Genomic DNA, 13,454 nt, shown 5'->3' with positions numbered 1-13,454 from the left:
CCTCCTCCTAGGTACTCGCTCCTCTCTTGGTCTCCTGCCTCTCTGACTTCTGGTTGGTTTGGCACCCATATCCCGCCCTATAGGGCTCCGTCCTGTGCTCCCTGATCTCACTTGGTGACGGTGTTGTTCCTGTGGGTGTAGTGGCACCTCTCCACAGAAGACTTTAACATCTGTCTTTCCTGAGCTTCCCCTCACCCCTTTCAGCTGCCCCCAGACATTTCCTTTTGGGCCTCGCACAGACTTTTACCACAAAGGTCTCGTTCTTTCTTCTCCAGCCCATCCCTTTCCCAAACCTTCCCTCCAGTCAGCCAGCTTTGCAGCCTTGTCGTTGGCTTCCCTTCTCCACATCTTGCCTCCATCCGCCTGTGACTGGGTCTCATCTCGGCCTCTGTTCCTCTGGCTGGCCCTTCCCCACCATCGTGCCTGGGTGCTGTCCCTCCACTCTGCCTGTGCCAGTCTTCGAGCTTGGCTCTCGGGCCCTTCCAAGCAGAGGCCTTAGGTTTCATTAGACTTGGTGATTGCAGGGCCTTGTCCCCTGGCCTCCAGCACAGGGGCCTGCCTGCTCCCTGGGAGCGTTCCTCAGGGTTGCTGCAGCTGGCAGAGCCAGTTGTGATTGCACAGGGCTGAGGAGAGACCAGGGCACTTTGTGCCTGGCCTGACTTGGTCTGCTTTGTTGCTGCTGGGCGAGTGCCAGGAGCTCTGCTGTGTCTGGCCCGTGAGGCCCAGTTGTGACACAGTGATAGTTGATGCTCCCTGGGCTGATCCCTCCCTGAGGAGGCACGTGGCCCGCCCTGCTGGCTGCAGGTAGTGTGTGTGCCTGGCCTGGGCAAAGAGGGACTGAGGGTTTGTGCTGGCTCCTAGCATCGGAGTAGAACCCTCGGGTGACCAGGACTGGCAGGAGATTCCTTGTGCTCTGTGGGCCCAGTTTGTCTCGCCTGGGGAGGCCAGCAGCAGTGTCCCTGAGGCAGTGGGTGGTGCTCACGGTGTGCAGCAGCAACAGTTTGGGGCTGATTCAGGGCATGTGACCTGTAAATGCTTCCGGACTTTGCTTCCTTTGCTGGCTTCCCTTTGTTCTGTCCCGTCCTCGTCTGAGTCAGTGCCTACATGGCTGAGCTTGTGTGAGGCCAGCTTTGTCCAGGGGCCCAGGCAACTCGTGGCAGAGCCTGTGCTTTTGGTTCCTAGACTCACATTGTTTTGGCTTTACGTGGAAGTCGTGAGGGCCTCATCATAAGCCCTTGCTCTGGGTGTAATTCCAAATCCCTTTCTGTAGGGTCTTGGCGTCCCTCAATCTGCCTGCGGCAATCGAAGACATATCTGGGGACACCGTTCCTCAGTCTATTCTAGGGAAATCTGCCTCTGTGATTGAGCAGGGAGGGATCCACACGGTTGACCAGTTGATCCAAGATCTGCCTGAACTGCTGCAGAGAAATCGAGAAATCCTCGATGAGGTGAGTTGAGACCCTGGTGCTCAAGACCTTCTGGGACATGAGGATGAGGCGTCGGGAGGCAGCGAGGGTCTGAAGCTGGGAGGACGTGAGCCCCTTCACCACTCACCTCTGAGGTGGAAAGGATGATAGAATTGCAGGCTTTCACCCCCCAGCTCCCTAAGCCCTTCCCCCACATTGGGCCCAGGCCCTGCTTGAGGCCCTCCAAAGATGGGGAGTCCTTGTCACCAGCCACGTGCTCTGAATTCTGCCTCTCCCATTATCCAGGGAGTTAGTGCCCCCTGCCCCCCCCCCCCCAGCTTGTAGGCTATGCCCTGGAGGCCCTTTCCCACCCTGGCTGCCCTCCCCTGTGCAGTCTGGCTGGTCTGAGACCATGGCACCCCAGATTGGGCTGCAGGCTCCAGTGCCAAAGACGGGCACTTCTCTTTCTGCCCTTGCCCACCTGCCTGCAGGCTCTCCTGACAAGAAGCCTTGGAGTCCCTAAATTCCTTGTCTGCCACATTACTGCCACCTTCATGGCTCCGTGGGCCTGCCTCTAGACCTCCTTTGGAAGCTGGATTCTGGTGGGGGGGGCGGGGGGGCGGCGATGGCAGCCTCCTTTCCAGGCTATGGATGAGCTGAGACGTGGGCTTGAGCCTGCCTAACAGCTGCCGCCCCCCCCCCCCCCCCCAAGGACCTTGGTCTAGTCAGGGCTCTTTTTGGGTTGATCTCTGGAGTTTGTGAGCTTTCGAAGTGTTGCCACCTGAACTTTTCATGGGATGTCTTTTTGGACTGGGCTAGTGGGCGAGTCTGTCCTGTCCTTTTGGGTGAGCCTGCCAGCTAGGTCTTGATCAGCACCCTAACTTTCTTCCCTAGAGAGCCCCGCCCCCCTCCTCCCAGTCTGTTTTCAGGCCTTGCCCAGGCGCACTGCCATCGTGCCACTCAGAGGGGAGTGCCAGCTCGAGGTCCCTGGTGCCCTGGGGCCAGCGCAGACTCCAGACTTAGGACAGCAGTCACTCCCATAACCCACACACTTGGCCACAGGTTCGCCTGGGCCTTGGCCAGAATGGTCCCTTTGAACAATTCCCATCTGTTTAATGATTGATGGGGAGTTGTGAGCACTGAGAAGGGGAAGGGGCTGGGAGGGTGGGGAGGCAGAGGAGAGAGAGGAGTTCAGGAAGCCTGGCTCTCCGGGGGCCTCTGGGTAGGGGGTCACTGTGACAGGGGGTCACTGTGACAGGGGCTGAGGCTTATGTTCCGGGAATCAGCCGAAGAGGGGCTGGAGGGTCTGACACACAGTCCAGAAGCCCCTGCCTGGCAGTGTGACCCTAGGCAAGTCACCTGGCCTCTGAGCCTCAGTCAACAAGCATCTGCTAAGCCTCGACTGGGCTGCGTGTGCTAAGGACGGGGTGAAGCCAGGTCCCAACTCTTGTGGAGTTTGTGGTTGGAGGGGGGAAACAGCACCCCAGCTTCCATCCAGGGTGAAGGGGACCAGGAAAGGACACTGCAGAAGAGGAGTTTGGGTTCAAGAAAGAGGGTGTGGCCCGGCCCCCGTTTCTGCAGAGGAGGAGGCAGGAAGGGAGGCCAAGCCCTTTAGGGCTGCAGGGGATTGGGAGCCTCTGGAGTTGGAGGAGGGAGGGTGAAGGCCCGCCTCAGGGGCATGGCTGCCGTGGGAGCAGCGACAGGAAGGGTGGCCAGGGCTACCCTGGGTGGCACGCGGCGGCGTTGGAGGAGAAAGAGGAGGAGCCCATTTTCTTTGGGTTCCTCTTCTCGGGCGCCTCCTGAAAGGTGGCCTAGAGCTTGGTCTTGGGCATCTCTGGGAGGGTGGTCCAATGGAAGTGCGCTAGGCGCTCTCCTGGGCTAGAACATGACAGAGCTTGTTTTCTCTCTAGTCATTGAGGTTGTTGAACGAAGAGGAAGCGACTGATAATGAGTTGAAAGCGAAATTCAAGGAGCGTTGGCAAAGAACGCCATCCAACGAGCTCTACAAGCCGCTGAGGGCAGGTGACTTGTCTCTGGGTCCCACTCAGGGTCCCCCCTCCCCGTCGGGTCAGAGCGGGGGGGGAAGGGGGCCCTGCTTTGGGTCGTCTGGGAAACCCTCGTGTGGAGCTGGTGCCCTAAGGGACGCTGAGGTGCCACATGTCTGCAGTGGGTTAGAAAAGCCACAGGGGAAGGTGGTGTTGCCCCTGAAAACTGGACATACGGGCTGTGTACTTGTGGCACTGAGGGCCATGTTCCTGACAGTTGGAGGGTTTGGGGGCGCGGGAGAAGACTGAGGTTGGACCTGAGCATTCATGGGCATTGTTCCCCAACTTGGATGTTGAGAGAAGAGGCTTCAGGGGTAGGTGCAGGCTGGGTCCAAATCTTTTTTTTTCTTTTCCTTTTTTTTTTTTGAGAGGCAATGAGGGTTCAGTGACTTGCCCAGGGTCACACAGCTAGTAAGTGTCAAGTGTCTGAGGCTGAATTTGAACTCAGGTCCTCCTGAACCCAGGGCCGGTGCTTGATCCACTGCACCCCCTAGCTGCCCCCGTGTCCAAATCTTGTTGGATGGGTCAGACTGTATATGCTGGGTGTTGATGGGTGTCCCCCTTGGTCCATTCAGTTTTTCCTTCCAGTAGGCGTCCTCACTAAAAAGTCAGCACAGCAGTTATCAGAGAACAACTTTTAGCAGCTGCATTTACTCCAGTGGCCGAGCCTGACCCCTGCACCCTCCAAAGTCCAGTTCTCCCCTTTTTGCTCCTCAGGTTCCTCCATCCCCCTGGTCCCCACAACCTCTAGGAGTGGAGTCGAGGGCGCCCAAGATGGGACTTGGGATTCTGGGAACATGGTTCTTTCTTCCTCTCCTCAGAGGGAGCCAACTTTCAGGCAGTGCTGGACAAGGCTGTCCAGGCTGATGGACAAGTCAGGGAGCGCTATCAGTCTCGCCGGGACACCATCGCCCTGCTGTGTAAGCCTGAACCTGAGCTGAATGCGGCCATCCCCTCTGCCAACCCGGCCAAGACAATGCAGGGCAGCGAGGTGAGATGGGCTTGGCGCTGGGTCAGGAGGGAGCCACCCCTGGGTCAGGGCTGTGTGCCCAGAGACAGGCCCTGCTCTCCCATCTCTGGGGGATCAGGGTGTGGAGGGAGGAGGGCAGTCTGCAGGGCCACGGCCCACCTGTGAGGAATGAGCCCCCCCCTCCTCTTCTCACATTCCCCTCCATGTCTTGTGTCTTCTTGGTGGGCGGTGGGGGGTGGGGCGGGACTCTCGTCCCTCAGTCCAGCCTCTGCCCTGAACCTGGGATCATGCCCGATGGCCACCTGTCCATCCTCCTCTTGGACCTCTGAGGTCCCAGGGCTGCGGCCTCCTTGCTCCCTCCAGGCCAGCCAGGCTCTCTTTGGGGGCCCCCATCCTCTGTCGCCTCCATTGATCCTTCTAATCATAGCTAGTGCTTGGCTCTTCACAAATGGAATCTCACTGGGAGGTCAGTGCTGTTATCACCCTGTTGGCCAGGGTCACTCAGCTTCCAAGGGCCTGGGGCTGTATTTGATCTCGGGACTTCATGGCTCCAGCTGGGCCCAGCACTCCACAGACTTGGGGGATCTTCTGGAGGGCCTTCCTTTGTATTCCCAGCTCTTAGAAAAGGGCCCGCCACGCAGTCGCAGCTTGATCAGTGCTGGTGTCGACTGACCAGAGATGTAGCCCAGGCATATCGAGAGTTCTGGCCCTGCCAGAGAGGTCAGCCAGTGGCCTGACCTGATACGTAGTAGGTAGGCACCATTGTTGGCGTCTGCGGGACCTTTGCTGCCGCCCTGTCAGCCACATGTCTGGTAGTGAGAGCACAGGCTGAAGACCCCTCTTGATTATGCCCAGAAAAGGAGGCCTGTCGTGGCAGAGCTCTCAGAGGATTCTTCCTGGCTGCCCTGTCCTCAGTGGGGCAAGTCTTGTCCGGGCCGGGCTCTTGGGAGAGCTCGTCCCGAAGCATCTTGGCTTTGGACACTTGTTCTCAGTCAGACCCGAGGTTTGGGATGCTCAGGCTCCACATCAGAGCCTCTGTGGTCCAACAAAAAGGTGTGCGTGCCCATGCTTCCCATGTGAAATGAAGCTCCTGGTGTGGGGGGGGTGTGTGTGAAGAATTTGGGGTCATTGCTCATCATCGGGGATTTTCTTAGGGGCAGAGGTTAGAGACGTGCAGCTGTCAGGGAGGGGAGAGGGCTGTCTTCAGGCTCTCCAGGTGTCAGAGCTCCTGTCTAAGGCCCCCAACACCCAGGGAGATGAGAGAGGGAGGTCTGAAGTAGTGGGCTCTGCGGGACAATCGGCAGGAGGGGAGAGCGTGCTCATTTCTGTTGGCCAGAGGCCGGGACCAAGGCAGGCGCCTTTCTCGGCCTTCCCTTAAACTTCACTCGTCGCCCCGGGCCGAACGTCCCCGGGGGCGCCGGCTTTCTTTTCGGATCCCCTTCCTTTCCCTCACAGCCCCTCTGCCCTGTGGGACGCCTGTGAACTCTCTGTCTCTGTCAGGTGGTGAATGTGCTGAAATCCCTGCTGGCCAGCCTGGACGAAGTGAAGAAGGAGCGTGAACATCTGGAAAAGGACCTCAAGTCCGTGACCTTTGACATGAGAAGCAAGTTTCTGTGTGCGCTGGCGCAAGATGGCGCAATCAATGAAGAAGCCCTCTCTGTCACAGAACTGGATCGCATCTATGGGGGCCTCACGGGCAAAGTGCAGGAGTCCCTGAAGAAGCAGGAGGAACTTCTGAAGAGCATCCAGGTGGGTTTGTGTGGGGCTGAGCCCCCTGCCCGGGCCTCCTGGTGGGGCCGCCGAGCCCATTACTGCTGAGTGACCGGGAACTAGAAAGCCAGCTGAGAGCCCGCGGCACACCGCACTCATGTGGAAAAGGAGGGACGCAGGAAGCCCAGGCCTGGCTCTGGGCCCCCTGTGGTGGGAACGCAGCGATGATGTTCTCTGGGTGGTGGTGAAACCAAATGAAGAGAACTTTCCCCTTCCACATGCGAGGCAGCGGCAGTTCCCCGGACCAGGGAAGGGTTTTCAGTTGGCTGTAGGCTTGGGGGGACTGTGCCCCAGAGAAAAAGATGCAAGGGAGAAGCTCGGAGCTGCTTTGGATGGTCAGTGTGTCCTGCAGAGACGGACAGGGTGCTGACTGGTGTCTGAGGAGCTCTGCGTGGGTTGGGAGGTCAGGTCTTATTGTGTAAAAGAGACGCAAAGCCACCTTTGCCGGCATGCGTGCTTCCGGAGGCACCTGTTTGGTGGTGATGTAGTTTGACACGCCATGTTAGGGGGGCAGCCTGGCCTCGGTGAGGGGGGGGTTGTCTTTCTTGGTGGGCGCTGGGCCCCATTTGTTGTGTGGGGCTCTGCCCTGGGCCTTGCTGCGGGTGGGAGGCAGGGCTCCTGGGGGGCTCTTCTCCCTGTTTGGCCCACGAGGATGCTGAGGCTCAGAGGTGTTTGGGAACCTGCCCCTGCTCAGTCCCTGGGTGGGTGTGACAGAGGCTGTACCACGTGCTCAGAGGATCCAGGAGGGAGCCTGCGCACGGCTGAGAGCCAGCGACCTTGGCCTTTTCTGTGCACCTGAAGAGACGTCCAATCCTTGTGTTTTGGGGCCAGGTCTCACACCAGGAATTTTCCAAGATGAAACAGTCCAACAACGAAGCCAACCTTCGAGAAGAGGTCCTGAAGAACCTGGCAGCGGCCTACGACAACTTCGTGGAGCTCGTGGCCAATTTGAAAGAAGGCACAAAGGTGGGGGCAGCTGGGGGGGCCTTGGGGCCGGCTGGGGGGCCTTGGGGGCGGCTGGGGAGCCTTAGAGCGGCTGGGGGGCCTTGGGGCGGGTGAGTCTTCCTGACACTCTAAAAAGGCTTCATGTGGGGCCCTCAGAGGCCTAGGTCAGCCTGGACCTGAATAAGGGTCGTTCAGGCCTCCCTTGGAGACCTTGGCCTGTGGCTTATTCCATCTTGGGTTGGGGTCCTGGCCCCTTCTTGTGGCTTCCTGCTTTTTTTTCATCCGGAGGCCAAGAAAAGGTCAGGCCTCAACCCTCTTGTCCCAGGTCCCTTCGTAGGACAGGTGGCCTTCCCAAGGTTTCTCTTGGTGATGCCCACAGCTGGACAGGCGACCTGTCTGGCTGGGAAAGCAGGGGGCTCAGAGGGGGCTTGATTCCCACTGGGGTCTTTGAGACTCTCTGGCTTTGGATCTAGGATGTGAGCGGAGGTGAGAGCTCCCCATCTGCCAGCCTCTGGTGCAACAGGAGAAGAGCTGGCACAGCCTCAGGACCCCTGGGCTTCCGTGGCCTCGGGCGGGCAAGCTCACCTGGCCCACCAAGGTCACAGGGTCAAGCGTCTGGTCCTCAGCAAGGGGGCAGCTGGGCCTTCTGTCCTGGAGAGGAGCGGACTGTCCGTGGGACCCAGGGTGTGGCCACTTCCACCCTCAGAAACGTGGGGGGCAGCTGGGTTAACCTGTCCTCTCTGCCTTCTGCTCCTAGTTTTATAATGAGCTGACGGAGATCCTGGTGAAGTTTCAGAACAAATGCAGTGACATCGTGTTTGCCCGAAAGACGGAGCGGGATGAGCTCCTCAAGTAGGTGGCCCTGAGATGGCGGGCATGAGTGCACATGTGTGTTTGCGTGAGTGTGCGGGTGTGCACATGTGCGGCCCTGGGGGTGCTATTCTGCTTGGCCCTGGGGGCAGAAACAAGTGGCCGCGCCCATGCTGACACCCCCTCCTCTCCCCGTGCCCCTGTGGGAAGCTTTGTAGGAGGAGGGCCGGTCTCCACTCTTGCTCCCACCTCTGGAGGCAGCCCCCTTCCACTTGGGGACGGCTCTGACGGCCAGGGAGGGAGGCTTTGCTTCCATCCTCGACCTCTTGGTAGGATCCCCGGAGCTGTTCTTGGCTTTGCCGTCATGAGTCTTTTTTTTCTGGGGCAATGAGGGTTAAGTGACTTGCCCACGGTCACACAGCTAGTAAGTGTCAAGTGACTGAAGCTGGATTTGAACTCAGGTCTTCCTGAATCCAGGGCTGGTGCTTTATCCACTGTGCCACCTAGCTGCCCCCCTCATGAGTCTTTTTCATGTTACCACCCTCCCCCTCCCCTTCACCATCCTTGTAACCCACCTGCTGGGATAGCTGTGATTGGCCCTTGGCAGAGGACAGTGGGATGGCCTGCCCTATCCTCAGCCTGGGTGCTGTACCTCTTTGTTCTACCTCCCATGACTTCAGACTCTTTTGGCTGCAGCTGGCTGCCCACTGAGACCTCCAGATCATTTTTAGATGCATTGCTGTTAATCTGTAACCTTTGGCTTCTGCTTGGCTTAACAGAAGTCATCTTGCCATTTACCATCCTCTTAGAGTGGCTTCCAGGTTGTAGCTGGCCGGCCGTCATCTGCAAGTCTTTATTCAGGCAGTGATGAGCTGGGGTGGGTCCTCACAAGGGAGGGTCTCTGTTGGACTACTGTAGATTTGTGGGAAAGACCCTGGCACGCTTCTCATTTTAGGCCATTAGACCCAGGTGGAAATGAAAATGCTAGGATATTGTGTTCATGAAAGGACAGATGGCTGTCCAGGCAGCGTGTCACCTCTTTCAGTGTCTGATCTTTTCTTCTTTGAAAGGGACTTGCAACAGAGCATCGCCCGGGAGCCCAGTGCCCCGTCTCTCCCGGCCCCTGCCTATCAGACCTCTCCTTCGGTCGGGGGAAACGCACCCCCTCCTACGCCAGCGCCCAGGACCATGCTGGTGAGTGATAAACTCCTGAAGGGCAGCCAGCCTGGGCCCGATGACCGATCTCTGTTTCTGCACGGCTCTTTGCCTTATGATCCTGTGTGGTTTTGTGCATTTCGAAACAACATTCTGCGGAGGGTCTGTCGGCTTCCACAGACGGGCTGTCCCAGGGGGCCAGGACACCAGCCGGGGCATCCACGGGGCTGGAAGGGAGACTTCTGCCTGATCTTGGTTGTGTTCACTGATGAGTCATTTGGGATTTCTTACAGCCTTCTAAGCCCCAGCCCCCAGCCCGGCCTCCGCCTCCGGTGATCTCGGCCAGTCGCACTGCATCTGCATCTGCCGTATCCTCGCCTCCTGCTCCAACTCCATCCCCGACCCCTGGGGTCCCCGCGTCTGGCACAGCCCCCAGTTTGGCCCCATCTCAGGCCCAGGGACCACCGTACCCCACTTATCCAGGATACCCAGGGTAATGTTCTCAGCATGCTGGCAGTGTGGCTGAGGGGCGGCACGATGCCCACCTGGGCTTCGGGTGGGGGTAAATGAATGGCATCATCAGCCTCTTGTGCTCTGAGCGAGGGAGGAGCACCGGCCGCTCAGCCGTGCCCTTTGTCTTCCACAGGTATTGCCAGATGCCAATGCCGATGGGCTATAACCCTTACATGTACGGCCAGTACACCCTGCCTTATCCTGCTGTGTACCCGCAGAACCCCGGACAAGCGCCCTACCCTGGACCTCAGCAGCCTCACTACCCGTTCCCTCAGGCTCCCCAGCAGCCTCACTACCCCCAGCAGTAGTGCGTCTGAGAGGAAGCTCGGCTTAAGGTTAGGGGAAAATGCGCAATAAGTCTTCTACATGTTAGCTCCCATATGTCTGTACTGTATCCGAGGCAGTCCTTTGGCCCCATCCACAGCACGGCACAGAGGCGAGAACTGATTGGCAGTTTGTTGGGGGTGGAGTGAGAACAGAAATTGGAACCAGAGGTAGTCCAGCCACCTTCTCTAGGGAAGGGCGGATGCCAGGGCCTGAGCTGGGCAGAGGAGAGGAGAGGTGTGAATGCTAACATTCCCCAGGGATATGAGGGTCTCCTTTGGGTTTGCATTTTTGATTTAGTTTTCAATATGCTATTTTGTGAAATCATCAGAGCCTTGTAAATCTTAGAACGTCAAAATAAATGACTTAACTGGGTTTTTATCATGCTTTGTCATTAATTCTCCCCATGCTGTTATTCCTGACCTTGTTGTTCTGTGGGCCCCACATTGGCCCTGCTAGGGTTGGGGTCCACTACGAGTGTGTGTGTGTGTGTGTGTGTGGTCCCAGACCATTGGGATAGAATATCAGCAGAGTTAGAATTGAGCATTTAGCCGTCCCGAGTGTTGAGGTCATGGCAGCAGAGAGAGAGAGAGAGAGAGAGAGAGAGAGAGAGTGTGTGTGTGTGTGTGTGTGTGTGTGTGTGTGTGTGTGTGTGTGGTCCCAGACCATTGGGATAGAATATCAGCAGAGTTAGAATTGAGCATTTAGCCGTCCCGAGTGTTGAGGTCATGGCAGCAGAGTCCCAGAGAGAAGCAGATGGGATAAGTCCTTGCCCCCAAGTCTGTGTAGAAGAGAAATGATTACCAGTAGAATTTTGACCAAAATACCCTCTTTGCTCAACTCTTTTTCATTTGGAGTTTTCTGTGACCTATTGAAAAGCATTCCTTTCTTTGACAGGACTTTTAAATACAAAGGAATTGCTTTTTAAACATTTAGTTATTTCCTTTGACTCCTTTTTTCTTGCTGTATAAGAGCTTTCATTGTCCCCTCCTGTGAGATGGGACTTAAGGGTGCAGGGAGCCTGGGAAGTAGGGAATGTGAGCACCTCCTGTCTCTGGGGCAGGTGGCTAGGCAGCAGGCTCAACAGGAAAGAGCCCTAGTGCTCCAGAGAGCGGGGCTTGGAAGTGCTGCGGGCTAGGAGCAAGGGGCTCTGGCCAGCCGCAGCTGCTTCATTGGATTTGCTAATACACTGTCATGTTCATTCCTCTTTGCAGGATGGATTTTACTGGAAAACCCACAAATGTACTTTGTGTTCGTTTGCTGTGATGGTGCCACCTAATCTCTTTTTGGTCAAGGGGCTGAAGTGCTCAAATATTGTTTCTATTGACTGACTGGGAAGTGTGGGAAAATGCCCTGTCATTGTAAATAGCCTTGGATTGTGTGGGATTGAGAAATCCTCTTGAGGTTGGCCTGTGCCTGGGCAGAAAGGTCTTAAGTCTTAGCTTCTCTTCATCTGGCATCAGCAAAGTGGGGCGTGGCTCTTACTCCGGGAAGTGGGACTAAATACCGGGACCCTGCCGAGTTGTTCCTTTGCTGGAACATTCTCTTGGGCCAGGCCAAGTCTCAGGGAGTTAGAGAGTGAATGACAGGTGGGAAAGGGACTGGAAGAGAGTTCAACCATTCCTTTGGCTCTCCCCCTTCACCCCCAAGAAGGTCTCAGAAGGCTAATGGGTACCTCAGTTTTCCTGAAAAGGAAGGGAATTCTTTTTTTTTTTTTACAACAATTTTTTTTTTTAATGAGGCAATTGGGGTTAAGTGACTTGCCCAGGGTCACACAGCTAGTAAGTGTCAAGTGTCTGAGGCCGGATTTGAACTCAGGCACTCCTGAATCCAGGGTCGGTGCTTTATCCACTGTACCACCTAGCTGCCTCAGAAGGGGATTCTTAAAAACCACCTGGCAAGAGGTGATGGCCCATCTCCCTCCAAGACCTCCCCTTGTGTTCAGGAGGGCCGGGTTGAGCTTAGGGCCTGCCCACAGTCTGGGGTGAGCAGCATCTGCCCAATTAAAGCCACCTGCTCTTCAGTGTGACGTTCCCTGAGCTCATGGCAGTGGAGAGAAGGCTGTCTTAGCAAGAATACTAGTGGCACCTACGAGGAATTCCATTAATTAGGGACCCTTATCAGCTGGAGACTCCCGAATAAGGCTCCTCTGGCAGAGCGAATCCAGTCAAGCCATTGTTTGCCCTCCCCAGACTTGTTTGATTAGGGAAGAAAAGGAAAGGGCCGAGGGCCTGGAGGCAGGTCCAGGGTTGAGTCCTGACTGGCCTTGCCATTCTTCTGAGTGACTTTGACTAAGTCATTGTGTGAAGTGAGGGCCTCCTGTGATCTGTGAGAAGGAGGTCTTGGCAGAGACCCTGGAACACTGGCTGGCCTTTCCTTCTCCAGACAGTCAGGGTCTAAGGTCAGATTTGAACTGGGATTTTCCAGACTCCAGGCCCAGCTCTCTCACCACTGTACCTCTTAGTTAGCCCTTTCTCTTCTAGGAGGGGGGGCACCCTACATTCTGTACTTCCCCAGTGTTTGGACAAGTCATGGGTAATTTCTAAGACTTCTGTTAGTTGCCTTTGTGCCTTAAGTGGTTTTGCCCATTCTGCCATTGTCTCTGGTGTTGGATCACAGCTGCCATCAGTTGAGAGGAATCCCCAGGCATGTTCTCCCCACTTCCCCCAAACCCCACTCCACCTTATTAGACTCATCAGTTCACTAATCTCTGTTCTTGTAGCGAAAGGGGCAGAGTTTCTCCTTATACTGTGTCTAGTGTGTCTTAAAATATTTTTTAATGACTCTTCCAAGGTAAGAATATTTTAAGACCAAGCTCATTATTTGTGATGTCTCGTTGGTATTAAAATACAGTTAATGTATTACAAGATGCAAATGAAGGGAAGCACAATCCCAGACACTGTTGCTACCTAGGAAGGAACCTTTAGTTTGGGGTCAGATAAAGCAGGGAGAGATGAGGCTTACATGTTGATGAATGGAAAAAGAATTCTATTTTTAAAGAAAAAGAATGTTCAGGCTTTGTTGCTGCTTGAAATTTATATTTTTAAAAAACAATCCTTTCTTACCACAGCAGGGACCTCAGATTCCTTTCTGATTATAAACAATTGTTGGATGTTGGATTATATTTTTATTGTGTATCTTTCTTTTAGGGAGATTATAAAGAAATAAAAATGTTCTAATGACTGTACCCTAAAAATAAAAGATGAGAGATTCTTATTTGTATGATGAATTCTTATTTTATGTTGACTTGGAAGCATTTTCTCTTTGTTCATCCTTCAGTGATATAGGTCTTAGTCAATCCTCAAGCATCTATCAAGAATTGACTGTGTGCCAGGCACTGGGCTAAGCATGGGTGGGCAGGGAGCTCACATTCTTTTGGGGGGGAGGCAGGGTAGTGAGGGTTAAGTGATTTGCCCAGGGTCACACAGCTAGTAAGTGTCAAGTTTCTGAGGCTAGATTTGAACTCGGGTCCTCCTGAATTCAGGGCTGAGACTTTATCCACCGTACCACCTAGTT

The 13,454-nt window shown here is 55.5% G+C and overlaps 1 protein-coding gene across 2 annotated transcripts in view; it reads left to right on the top strand.

Annotated features, from left to right (window-relative positions):
- Positions 1–13,141, top strand: part of LOC122743722 (programmed cell death 6 interacting protein) — a 39,651-nt gene extending 26,510 nt beyond the window's left edge. The window contains exons 10-19 of one of the 2 annotated variants that reach the window (XM_043988854.1): positions 1,271–1,448; positions 3,317–3,428; positions 4,273–4,442; positions 5,922–6,170; positions 7,023–7,157; positions 7,894–7,988; positions 9,017–9,140; positions 9,395–9,594; positions 9,748–9,949; positions 11,153–13,141. In XM_043988854.1, the coding sequence (XP_043844789.1) occupies positions 1,271–1,448; positions 3,317–3,428; positions 4,273–4,442; positions 5,922–6,170; positions 7,023–7,157; positions 7,894–7,988; positions 9,017–9,140; positions 9,395–9,594; positions 9,748–9,922 (1,438 nt within the window). In that variant the 3' untranslated portion in view covers positions 9,923–9,949; positions 11,153–13,141. Of the gene's footprint in view, positions 1–1,270; positions 1,449–3,316; positions 3,429–4,272; positions 4,443–5,921; positions 6,171–7,022; positions 7,158–7,893; positions 7,989–9,016; positions 9,141–9,394; positions 9,595–9,747; positions 10,314–11,152 lie in introns of those variants that run through there. The other variant, XM_043988845.1, reaches the window with a different exon arrangement.
- The last annotated feature ends 313 nt before the right edge of the window (positions 13,142–13,454 follow it).

The sequence above is a fragment of the Dromiciops gliroides genome, chromosome 1, assembly GCF_019393635.1.
Source record: "Dromiciops gliroides isolate mDroGli1 chromosome 1, mDroGli1.pri, whole genome shotgun sequence".
Taxonomy (NCBI): Eukaryota; Metazoa; Chordata; class Mammalia; order Microbiotheria; family Microbiotheriidae; genus Dromiciops; species Dromiciops gliroides.
This window is presented reverse-complemented; position numbering and strand designations above follow the sequence as displayed.